Source organism: Athene noctua, chromosome 17 (genome assembly GCF_965140245.1).
Source record: "Athene noctua chromosome 17, bAthNoc1.hap1.1, whole genome shotgun sequence".
NCBI lineage: Eukaryota > Metazoa > Chordata > Aves > Strigiformes > Strigidae > Athene > Athene noctua.
In genome coordinates, this window is record NC_134053.1 from 9,645,034 (window position 1) to 9,658,183 (window position 13,150).

The following is a 13,150-nucleotide window of genomic DNA, read 5'->3' on the forward strand; positions in this document are numbered from 1 at the left end:
ACCTCTGTTCCCACTGCTAGTTCTGCATCTTGCCAGACTGCATGATACATTTCATGCTAAACAAGACCAAAGTTAGAGAGCTCTCTTCCCAGTGCATCAGCTCCCAGTTGCACCACACATTGAAAAATGTCCTTGTTCCCTGTCATTCCTGTAACACACAGGATTTGAATATTTTGAGAAGACTCATGGCAGCATTTTATGAGACTTCTGTGAGGTGGCAGCAGCTGTTCATATAAGCACAGGGCCTGGAGACAGACAGTGTCCTCAAGACCCTGGCATCAGCCTGTAACACCAACTCTTCCAGCCTCAGATTCAGTGAAACCTAGAGGGAACTCAACGATCAACTTAACCATGAAGAACGAGGGAACATGGTCCCTCTTCTGCAGTGTGCAAATTATTAAGAAGAAAGTGATGAAGAGCTACCTGCAAGACAACCACCTTGGGCTGCGTATCCTTCCCTCCCACTTCCCAGGAAGCTGATGGGAGATGCAGGGGTGTTCAGTCCCAGCTGTGCTGCTGATTGTGCTCTGTGGGAGCAGGCATATCCCAAAACTTTCTCTGCTTCAGTTTCTTCGTCTTTGCAATAGGTGTAGCAACTGGTGTCCAGCTTGGCAAAGCCGTCTGAGATCTGTTGATGAGAAGTATCTATGAGACAGATATTTTTCTTTTACTAAGTATGTTCCCCACACTTCCCAAAACATCAGGTTCATCACAAGGTAGGTAAAAGGATGAACAGTGCTTGGAGGTATTTGAAAGTGTCCCACTGTCCAAAAGGTAACAGACCAAATCTTCTATGCTGTGTTAAAACAGAATAAGCAGCAGCTTGGGAGCTTACAAATCTGCTTGGGGAAGCCTCTGTGCAGCAAAAGGAGGGCAAGATATTAACACAGAATTTCTGTGATTCCTTGGCTTGCTACTCAACATAAGTATCATAGCCTTAAATATTTGAGGGAAATACTAAACCTAAACAAAGTAAAGTAAGGTTCAAACTGAATTGTCTGCAAAGAATAGAGAAGGAAAAGAGAAGGAATAGACGCCAGGAGGCACTGGACAAGCCAAGGAAAACATTTTGAGAACGCTATGCCACTTAGTGCAGTCAAAAGTATTTCAAAAGCAAAGAAATAGTTTTTCAGAAGTTATTGCATAGCCAAGCTGTATGCAGGAGGTATATCCTTGCCCCTGCTTTGAACCACAGATACATCCTCTCCTTCTGCCCAGCATTTTTCACTCACAAATCTCAAAGCACTTACAGATGTTCAAACTTAGCATACTTCCGAGATTAACTTTCTAGATTAAGTTTTTTGATAACTCTACTCAATAAAACAGACTTCAGTTTTTTCCTTCTACTCACAAAGTCCCTGCAAAAGCTGCTTTGGTGTGACACTACAGGGTCCTTCATGGCACCCCATAACTTCTACTGCTGTTCTCTTCATTGCAAGCTTAAGTGCGGCAGCTCCGATATATGTTATGTGGGGGGGTTAAGTACAACTTGGCATACACTGACTTGGGTGCAGAGACTTCAATAGAAGAGCCTCCCTTTCCGGCCATGCTGGACTCTGAACCAGGGCTGGATTAGCCAGAAAGGTAGAAGGGCAGGGCAGGAGGAGCAGAAAGCCAGCGCCAAGACAGGCAAGGAAATCCTGACATTCCTCTCTGAGCCTGTAACCAGATCCTCCCTCCTCTGTTATTCTTGCCATTCATTCTCCATCTGTAGGAATTGCTGAGGATACAACTAGGCCAGCTCAGTAGGCAACAACTGCTTCAGCATTTGTAAATAGTCAGTAATCAGCCCAGATCAAGCTCCTTGTTGCCAGGAAACTGCCCATCAGGTCTAGCCCTTTTTTCTGCTTACTCCTGGTCGTTTGCCTGCTGGTGTGCACAGACTTCATCCTGAGGGCTGTTTGCTGTCAGCTTGCTTTGAGCATCAGTAGCACCGATGCTAAACTCTGCAGTGAGGTTGTTCCTCCCTAACTGAGCAAGGAAGCCTCTTCCAGGCAGCTCACAAGAGCAAATGATCAGGCAGCAGTGAATCCTCTCACATATCTGCCAGGGACCTCTTCATCTTTGCAGCACTCAACTGACCTTCCTTGCCCAGGGGAGCTGAGGGAAAAGCCCTTTGAGGATGGCTTAGTGTTGGGCACCCTAGGCAGCCAGGGAGGATGCCCCAACCAAGATACCCTCAGCAACCCTCGTGAGGTCCCTGTGGCATCAGTCCGACCCTGAAACTGCCAGGTGGGGGACAGCCTGTCTTGTTCGATACAGGGAACACTGGTGAATCCACTCATGGTCCAAGGATTCAGGTGAAGTGCTCCAGAGAAGGGTACAAGATGGTGCCCCATACTGCAGTAAGTTATCTCTTATAATGGGTAGTCATTAGAACCATGACACTGTTTACACAAGGCTCCTGCTGGTGCTAACAGCAGGAAGGAGAGCAGTTCCACACAACCTCTCAGCTTTACATGCTTTTTGTCCTGGGCACAATGTCCATCTCCATACCAGCCTGCTTCAGCACTGAGTTACCTTATGCCCCGCTGGTGCCAATGCAAAGGGATGCAGGGACCCGGCAGGGTGCAGCTTGCTAACTGTGCTCAGCATTGCATCCCACCCACTTCCCCACCACAGCACAGCCCAAGGAGACGTCACCCCAGCATCTCTGGGGCTGCAGCCTGCCCACAGTGGGCAGGGAGCCCAAGGCCCTTGACTGCACTAATGCCAGGCCATCCCTGTGCTGGATCAGCTGTCGGGATCCCCGCCTGCTCCTTACCTTTCACGCGAGAGGCTGCCTCCTGCTCTGCCCTCCCACCCCAGCAAAAGCTCCTGTCTGATACACACTCCAGCTGCTTCCCAACAGAGATGTTCCCTCTCTGACTGACATTTCCTTTGAAATAGGAGAAACTCAGCAGGCGCTAGACTCCCAGTGTGTCAACACGGGCAGCTCAGCACCTCCAGAGGTCCTGGGAGTCCTTCCAAGACTGCTGGATTGCTGTGGTTAATAAACTTCCAATCTCTGAGCAACAAAAGTCTTCTGCTTTCCACGGGAGAAACCCCAAACACCCTCAGTCCTGCACTGCTTCCATCAGGTGGATCCTCATGCACAGCAAAGCAAAAATAAAGCTGTAACTTGGGCAGGATCCACCCTCTTGCAGGAAGATTTATGCCACAGAGGCTTGGCTCCATATGGAACCATAAGCCACCTCTCCTCAACAGCAGCAGCCCACTAGGCCATGAGGTTACTGGTAGTCCTACTAACAAAGATAATTTACCCCACCCTCCTCTTTCTGTTCCTCTGCTGTCTTGCCACACGCAATGAAAGACACTTCAGCAGACAGACCCTCTTCACTGTGCAAGATACAAAGCTGGTGGAAACCATTCAGTGAATTATTATTTTAATATGAAACACTCAACTTGTCAAGACCAAGGAACAGTTGGTGTATGTATCTATTTTTAAAACATGGATTAAAAAAATACATAAATTAGTGGACTTGTTTAGATGTCTGATTTCCAGTTCACAAATATTGAAGCTCTGATTTTTGGATTAGAGTAATTTTTCATTTAAAAATTCAAGCGGGTTGCTAGTAGGCAGGAGGGTGAGCACGGAGATGAATGCACCAGTTATATGCCCTGGGTTTCAGCTGAATCATTTCCAAGATAGACTCTTTTTCCCCTATCTAAGATGGGAAACATCTGAGATTATGTTCCCAGGGATGGGAAATTGTGAAATCCATGTGGGATGGGAAATTGAGTGCCTAGCACATGGGGCCCCGCAGACATCTACAGATAAATGCAAGTGAAGGTAGGAATGCTGGAAACTCACAGACAAACAGGGATTGAAATTACATGCTAATTTTTCTACAGCTAATTAACTACTGGAACAAGTTTAGGGGATACATTGCCCAAATTTCATCCCAATTTCCTCTCATTTTGACAGGACTCAGATGGTTTTGGTGGTTTTAGAAATACTTGCCTTACTGTACATAACTAACATTACACTACCAAGACACGCACAATCAAGTGCCCACGTCCCACAGCTGTGCCTTCCTGCATTGGATCTCATTAAATAAGAGATTCATCTTGGCAGTTTGTATGCACAGCCTAGCACATGCTCCAAAGGTTCCTTCAGTGAACCCTGGCTTTACCAAAATCAGTCACAGAACAGAGCAGGTCTAGGATGTCACTCCCTGTTTCCACTGCCTTTAAGTTACACATGTTTCCAGCAGTTGTATCTCCACATCATTTTATTTTTTTTTGTCTGCACGTCTAGAACAGAAACTAGAGCACTGGTTTATTGCAACACACAGGGACTTACCCAAAGTGTGACTTCTCCCAGAATGTGAACACCACCACACAGTTCAAACCACACTGCAGTTAATGTGAAACCTTCTCTCAGATCCACACATGAAAATGTATCTCATGATACATTTTCAAATTACACACCAGGCAATTCCCTCTCTCTCCACCCTTACCTTATGTAAGCACATCTCTTTTCCTCCTCTCTGTGTGCCTCACTCACTCAACACAGAAACAGAAAACATTACAGTCCATTTTTTTGCTCAGACCGAGAACCAGCAACAGCCAGATCTAAACCACACTACCTGAAGCACAGTGGGAAACTGCAGGGGACTTTGCACTCTGAAATTCAGACACAGCACTTGAAGGGAGGTTCATTTAGGGGTAGGCAACACAGAAATTACAGTGTTGCTTCTTGCACTTTTGCAAGTCTCAGGCAAAGAGGAAAAGCGGCAAAGGGCTCATTAAAATGCCATTCTTGACGGATAGTGGCAGAGGGGAAGGGAGGAAGTGATCAACACCAGTGTCTTGCTTTTAACGCCTTCTGCACTGGATCGTCAAATTAATCAGTTTGATGGTTTTGGTGCAGCTCAGCCCGCAAAGGGCCAAACATGGGAAAGCAGCAAGCTATACTTTATGTACAACTTGAGAAATGCTGACAGCACTGGGAAGGGTGGGGAAGAACAGGTACCAACAGAATAGGCAGCAGCTCACAGCAGAGCTGATGATGAAGCAAGAAGGATGACGCCAGCTTTGGTTTGAAGTGAGCAGTGAGTCCAGGGTGAAGGCTTTGGACTAGACCTGGAGAGAAGCATTACAAGGCAGAAAAACATGTACAGCTGCACAGGGAAACCACCCTCTGCTTCATAGGTTTTAATGTGGACAACCTTGCTGCAGCACATGGGGATTTATGGAAATCAAATAAGACACCCAAGTCCCACTGACTATCATTTTGTCTTGTGTCCCCACAGAACAAAGATTTCATGGTTTATCTCCCTTCCTTTCTCACTGCAGGAATCCAGGCAGCTGATCGAATATGAAGATTTACCTGAGAAAGGTACAAAACAGCCTGGGGAAAAGCCTTCATTTCACCAGCAGGTTCATTCACAGAGATCACGACACGGCACATAAGGGGGCCATTGTTTCTGGAATAAAATCTTCATTTGAGCTCTCTTCTTTGGCCATGATCAATGGGAGGGAATTAAAGTCTCATCCTGGGAAAAAAATTAGCTTGCTAACACTGTGTTGAAAGATTGGGTAATGGAGATGCAGAGCAAGTGTGGGCACCCACATCATCTCTTGGAGAGCTTGAGAAAGCCAGAGGTTAAAGCCCCTGGTGGAAAAAGCTGCCCAAAGACAGGCACAGCCTCTATCATATCCTATGAGACAACCAAGCTAAGGGCTATGATTCGTTACAGGAGATGTCAGTGTTTCACAGTACTTCATCTCCCCACAGCTCCTCCCAGTGCTGTGGGCATTTAAATTCCCTGGGTGTTTACATGTTTGCCTGTTCAGCCTCTGCATTTTCTGTCCCACGGATGCACAACCCAGTAACTTTGAGCTGTTCCGCACCTCCATCCTATCTAGCTAGCCCTGGGGTATTCTCAGAGCACCTACCTCCCACCCATCCTCCAGGCACCTTCCCATCTCCAACAGGCAGAAACCCACAGCTCTCACCACTCAGTGGTGATGGGCAAGGTTTTTCCTCCCCACCTGCCAAGGGGTGGATTTCAAACCTCCAAGGCTCATCAGACTAAACACCCCACAGACAATCAACACTACTTCCATCACTGCCATAGCAACACAATGCCCACCTTCCTCCCCTCTCGGTTTCAGTCTGGTATTTTGGAATGCTAACAAAAAAGGGACTGTTTAAACTAGCAGTTACAGGTTCAAAAAGCAATGTCTGCTGCTTGGGCAACTATGGAGCATCACTGTCAGTCTCTTTGGGCAGACACACATCACACCTGCCTTCATCCTCTCCCAGGCCCACATCTCACGTTGATTTTACTAGTAAAAGCAAACAGATTAAAAGCTATTTGCTGCCCTCTTCTGAGCAATCCCAAATTACATGTCAATATGGTTGATGGCTCTGGAGATGGTCTTTCATTCAATGTGCAGAGCCCTGTTTCCATGCAAAATGAATCACACTGAAACGGCATCAAAGAGCTGTGACAGGGCAGGTTAGAAGGGTTCATCAGCTATTACAGACGAGGGCAGCAGATCAGTGCTACACAGCCTAAACCACTAGGTATCCACAGAGGGCATTCTTGGCATTTTGGTTTTATAACTCTCAGGTTAATCCTCCGATGTGGAAATAGAAAGAAATTCCTCCCAGCATATTCTGTTCTCAGTAATAACAAACGATTCAGAGCAGAAGCAGACCACAAGACATGTAAAGAAATAGGAAAAAAATTACTTGTAGATTTAAGAAGGTGATTTAGTGTTTTTTTTGACTAAAACCACTTAAATCTTTTATGTCCTCCAGCAGTGCTCTATCCTGTCCTTCCAGGGAACATACACCTTTATCTAAGCATACAGTACATACACACATACTATCTTCAGAACAAATCTTAACACTGCAACCTGCTGCTTTCAAGGCATTTATCCAAGATAACTAATAATCCACAGAAACCTGTTAAAATAGACCATGTGCTCTCCATTAAAGCCCTCTAAAATCAGGTTTATGAGCCTGAGGGAGCCTCAGTTTTCATATGCAAATATACAAAAAAAAAAAAAGTAAAAGCCATTTCTAAAATAGTTCTTCTTTCATGTACCCTAGGACAGATGAGATGTCCCATGATGTGGAATCAACACTACTTTTCTTGGCACTCTCTCTGGGACGCCCTGCATACCTCAGTCCTGAAGGGAAATGAGTAGTTTGAAGAAGATCAGGTAGCCTCATCTTAATGACCATGAAAAATGTCTTTTTCAATATGTAAGCAATGCAACAAATCCCAGATCAGGCTGCCACCAAGGCATCTATTGAATGTTCTCACTTAGGCAGATGCACAACATACAGCTGTGACTAGGTGAGACTGGGATATGTCCTGCTTTGCAGAATTTTCCTCCCTATGATCTCCAAACACTGCTTAATCCCCAGCTGTTGCACAGAATTGGCCTCAGTGACCAAGCCCTGCAGTGGATGATACAGCAAGTTGTTCTTCAGGTGTACAAATATGATACTTTCATCCCACATATGGGGTGCAGGAACTACGGGTCTATTTAAAACAACAAGGGTACATTCCCAGTGTCCAGTGAACTCAGACAATATGTAAGCAAGCACCTGCAGCAGTCTTGAAGCAAAACATAACCACTATCACCATAAGGTACAGGGACTGAAAAACTGGTTTTCTGTAGGATTTTGGGCTAAAAGTCTCAGCTCAAAAATCAGCTTGCTTTGCTTTCAAGACTTACTTTACTCTGCAAAGCATGCACAAGTCACTGTGCAGATATCTGAAAAACAGGGCATTTGAAAGATGGAAGAGCCAGTGTGCCCCCCCCTAATGTCATCTACCAACCATCTGGACCTTCACTTAGGAAGTGCTGACCTGCTTTTTAGACACCTCAGGTTTGGAGCTCTTCATCATGGAGGCTGCAAACACACTTTGGTTTGTTTTCCCAGTTCTTTTTATCCCAGTATCTTTCAGGGAAAGGAGCTGCTTGGAAACACCCTGAACCTTTGCCAATGCAGCAGCCTGTCCAGCAGGCCTAGCAGCCCAATCCTGCATGCCCAGGTGTTGGTTCAGCCTTGATACTAGGAAATGATTTGCAAAGCACCTTAATAGCTTGCATTTATTTTTGCCATATTTCACCACTGCTTCCCCTTTGAAGCCACTGTGCAGCCTTGGACAGTCCCTCCCTTCAGGAAGAAAGCCAATTCTCCCTTCAGCAGCAGCACAGCAGATCCTCCACAGGCCGGCAGAGCAAGAAAGCATCTGTGACGTGCAGCTTTCTGAGCCAGGCTCTAGATTTATGGATTAGACATGCTGCCATGGCATACAAATCACTCTGCGCTCAGTGCAATTCATTATCACATTGCTATGGCTGGTCGCATACTTCACAGGTGCAAATGATGCCAAAAAGGCTTTTTACCTTTCATGTGCCAAGAATTAATGAGGCAGAGTCAGGACCCCCCCCCTGCCTCCCCAGGGAAGGGAAACCAAAGTCAGCAGTTCTGTCTTTGTGGGCACACCGAGTCCTGAAGGTTTTCCAGCACACTGTGGCAGTGCTGACAGGCAGGCAGCTCAGCAGTCACACGGCTGGGATTGTGCCTGCTCCCAGTCCAGCTTCTCCCAGCAACTGAGCCTGTGCCTGTAGCACCATCAGTACCTGCCCACATGCACTAGCAATATCCTCTAACTCAGGTAAATTCAGCTAAACATCTGTAGGCAAAAACAGAGATTCATTCTGCCAGAAACTAGCAGACTTTGCAATAGCACTGGGAAAGCAAAGAGCCTTTTACATCCCTTGTATATATCAGTAAAGGGACTTGAACAACAAGCATAAAACAGCCAAGATAACAATATACTTGACCTAAAGAAACAAGAAGGAAGAGATGAAGGGAAGACAATGAGTTGTGCTACTTTCTTCCACATCTGCATCTTAATTTTGGGAAAGGGACACTGGGGAAGAACAAGCCAGAAAACAAGCTTTCTGTTCCTCGGGGCGGGGGGGGGAATAATACCACAGTACTTAAAAATCAGAGATTTGAGAGTGTCAGGGGGCCTCATGGAGCATCAATCTGGGCATCTCCACAGAGTAGACTTCTCAGTGGAGCTGTGTCCCTCCTTGGAGGCTATGGTCATGGTGATGTTGCAGGGGCTATCACAGTCCCTAGCAAAGGGGTGCATTGGCTACAAAGTCCCAATCCCCAGAAGAAAAAATAAACCTCATCTGGAACTCCATTTCTTTGGGTGCAACGTCCAGTCAGGCTAATGTCACAGAGGGTTAGTGCTGGAGGGACACGGGGCAAAGAGAGAAAAAGGAGGGCAGCGGGCCCCTGAGGTAGAGCCGTGTATCACTTCCCTCGTGCCAGGCTGGCCCAGGCGCACACAGCATGGTGAATGTCCTTCTCGGCCTTCGAAACCGTCCACCCCACTGCACGCCAGCCCTCCCCGGCACGGCGAGGGGGACTCGCTGCACACAGGACCCCATCTTCCCGCCTCAGCCCCCACCCGAGCACCAGCAGCTTATTCCACTGCAATACTTCATCATTTCTTTGGCCAACACAGACCCCCGAGAGGAGCTGAGCCGATGTGAAGCAAACTGATGCAGAGAATCGCCAGGACCCTCCTTTTCTCCTCAGGCTGCTGCCCTGAGCGCCCAGACCCGCTCCTGAACCTGTGGGGAGGCTCCGCGTGGGGGGGGCAGGGACAACCAGGGCCCTTAGGGGGCGTTCGGCCGCCGTTAGCCACCGCTGGGGGCCGTTAGCCACCGCTGGGGGCCGTTAGTCACCGCTGGCGGCCGTTAGCCTCCGCTGGGGGCCGTTAGCCACCGCTGGGGGCCGTTAGTCACCGCTGGGGGCCGTTAGTCACCGCTGGCGGCCGTTAGCCACCGCTGGGGGCCGTTAGCCACCGCTGGGGGCTGTTAGCCTCCGCTGGGGGCCGTTAGTCACCTCTGGGGGCCGTTAGCCACCGCTGGGGGCCATTAGCCTCCGCTAGCGGCCGTTAGCCACCGCTGGCGCCGGTGCGAGGCAGCGCGGCCTCCCGGCTGTCCCGTCCCCTGCTGCCGGCCCTCTGCCGCCCCCCGCTGCTGGCCGTCACCCGGCGAGGGGTCCTTCTGGCGGCTGAGCTCCAGCCTGGTGTGAGCTGAGGGCTGTGAACTGGCACCCCCGTGAGCCGGGCTCGGGGACCGAGGGCACATGGGCCACGGCCCTACAGGTGTGCTTTGCACCAGGAAACACCCTTCCCTTTTTTCCAGCCCACATCATAAAAACATAAGCAGCAACTCAGTGGAACTAGACTAAACTCCACAGTTAGACTGGCCCTTTGTGGAAAGCCAGTAGCTGCCAAAGTTTAACCCTATGGCGCGCTTCTGGTAACACCTCCACCTGCCTTCCGTATTTGTTCTGCTTGGCACAAAGTTTGAGTGTAAGGGAGCATGTGCAAATGCCAGGGAGCACGAAAGACTGCAAGATACCTAGTGTGGTGTAGAAAAATAAGTCATTTTTACATTATCATGCATGATTACTTTATTTCAATTTTGCTTCTTTCCAAAAATAATTAAGGGTACTTTATTTCAATTTTGCTTCTTTCCAAAAATAATTAAGGGACATCATAACCACCAGTAGACACATGAGGAGTTTTTGCAGTTTGAGGCTCCAAAGAAAACGGGATCTCTTGTGGCAGATGCCTTACAAGCAAAGTCAGAAAGAGCCTCTAGTCTTGACAACTCTTGGCTTCAGGGTGAATTCCTCATAAACATTCAGGGCCCCAGTCTGACTCAGTACATGTTGAAGTCAGTATTAAAACCATAAGTAGATTAAAAGGAATGAAGATAGGGTAAAACGAGTAGGCTTTCAAACATTCCTTCCCTCCCCACCCCCAGAACAACACTGGAAAAGATGCATCAGGCAAGAAACATCCTTTCCCTTTTACTGATGGGAAACTGAGGCAGGAGATGACTTAAGTCACTTATCCAAAGTTACTAAGGCAATCTGCTGCAGCACCAAGGAAACTGTATTTCTCCATTGTCCTAGTTCAGTACCTTTCCTGTTCACTGTCCACCTCTGGGTTCACCTGACCCAATGCAACCAGAAGCATCATGGAAAGCATGGCTGAAATACTCTAGCATATGAGGGATCGAGCACCACAGTCCCTATGAGCTTATAAGCAGTTCGAGTCAGTTTTGTTGCTGTAGTTTATGATCTCCCTAGTCTACCAAAGCTCAGCAAAGCAATCAAGATCATGCTAAAGAGTTTAAAGCATTAAAAACCACAAGATCAGGTCTTTGGAAATACAGCAAGTGTCTGATCAGCTCAAGTCCTGCTTTGGACTGCAGTCACGATCAGACGCTGCACTGAACTGTCCCCTCTGCATATCACAAACCACATGACCTCGGCATAGCATCACCCAAGGGGGAGGAGGGTCTTCAGTCTTGTGATGTTAATCACTGTTGTAGGGGTTTCTTGAAGAAGATACCCAAGTATCTACATGCTGGTGTAGATCTTGGGTGGTGCTTCGGGCTTCAGCGGTCATTCTCCGAAATTTCCGCAGGTAGACAATGATGAAGATAACCAAGATACCCTGGAGGAAAAGGAAGATGAAGAGACAGATCTGAGAGACGAGAGCCAGGCTGCAGTACCAGTACTGGCATGTGGAAATGATCTCGTCTTCTGTGAGATAGGCAATGATCCGGTCCTGCAGGTGAGCTGGGGAGGCGCATCTCACATCCCTGTACAAGGTCCGGTTCTGCTGCCACTGGAGCCAGGAGCGCAAGTAGAGGATGTCACAGTTGCATTCCCAAGGGTTGCCCTGCAGGTAGACTACCTGGAGGCTCCTTAGGTTGTCAAAGAGCCCACTAGGAATAGAGGTGAGCCTGTTGTAACCAAGCTGGATAATTTCAGCCGAAGGACGGAAAGCAACTGGTAGTTTTTCTACAGTTAGGTCTTTTGACGTGCAGTCGATAATGTTGGTGGCACACTTGCATGGCACAGGGCATGTGGGCATCACGAGTGGGAGGAAGCCAAGGAGGGACAAGAAGAGAATTCCACCGTTCATTTTCACCTGCAAACACACCCCTGGTGAGACTGGATGAGGTGGAGACCAGGCAGACAGCACACACTCTAGGATTGACACCACAGCCCAGGTCTTTCGTTGGTTTGTTCTGAGGATGAGTTTCTAAAGTTGGGTGAATTTGGTGTCCTTCACAAGAGATGTGAGACCTGCGAAAAGAGAGTTAAAAAGAGGTGTTGTGCAAATTCTTGGTTTCTCATTATGGGAGAGGGAATGTTCCTAGTCTTCCAACCCTGGATTTGAGGTGGGATATGAACAGATGGCTACTGGGAGGCTTAGCTGCAGCCATCAAATTCATTTTCACTAGTCCTCAGAAGCGTAAAAGAGCTGCTTGTATTTTCAGCATTACTGGAGGCGCATTACTAGGGTGGCCAAGAAAATTTATGTCAAGGAATCAAAAATTAGAATATGAAACTGCTCATGCCTTATCATAGCTTTGAATTACATCTGTAACTAGAGCTTTGTTCATGCAAACTGTAAAAGGAGATTCAGAAATAATTTTACTGTTACAAGTGAAAGATAGCCTTTCCTGTTTTGAAAAGAAGTGATAAACAGTCCTTGTCCAGCAGACAGAGTGCTGACCACTGAGGGTTAAGGTCAGTGGAGTTTTCCACACTAGACATTGCTCCAGCAGGTGAATAATCTCCTTCTGGAGCTGTGACCGTGCTGGAAGACATGGGTCAATGAGCTCTCTTTGTACTGCAGTCTCATGCCACCGCTGAACACATGAGCTGCTACAACTTCTTTCAGAACACATACCTGCAACAAGGCAGTGCTTTTCTGTGTAATCTGTCAACCAAATGAAAAGAAAAAAAAAAAAAAAAAAGAACAGAAAGTTTGTTGACTTACCAGAGTAGTTCAATCCTTGCTTTCTTGCTGGCTTTACAACACAAGAGGAAGGTCCTAAGGCAGACCAGCCAGTGCAAGAGTGTTTGCAGCTGCATAGCTGAGCTCCCAGATAATCCCTTTGCAGCTGGCTGGCAAGATAAGGGTCAGGCTCATCCTAGGGACACCTCCCACACAAGTCTGCTGCATGCCACCGGAAGCTGAGGCTTCACTGAGCAAGCCTTCCAAGAAATGGGACCTGACACTGCTCACAAGAACACGATTCAGGGCCCACGTGCTCA

At 47.6% G+C, this 13,150-nt stretch overlaps 1 protein-coding gene across 1 annotated transcript; it reads right to left on the reverse strand.

The window, feature by feature from the left end:
- Nucleotides 1-10,468: 10,468 nt before the first annotated feature.
- GP1BB (glycoprotein Ib platelet subunit beta) lies at nucleotides 10,469-13,150 on the reverse strand. Its single transcript, XM_074921158.1, has 2 exons — nucleotides 12,873-13,150; nucleotides 10,469-12,172 (listed from the first exon to the last, which is right to left on the reverse strand). Exon 2 carries the CDS (start codon nucleotides 12,006-12,008, stop codon nucleotides 11,394-11,396), a length of 615 nt encoding a protein of 204 aa, XP_074777259.1. The 5' UTR covers nucleotides 12,009-12,172; nucleotides 12,873-13,150; the 3' UTR covers nucleotides 10,469-11,393.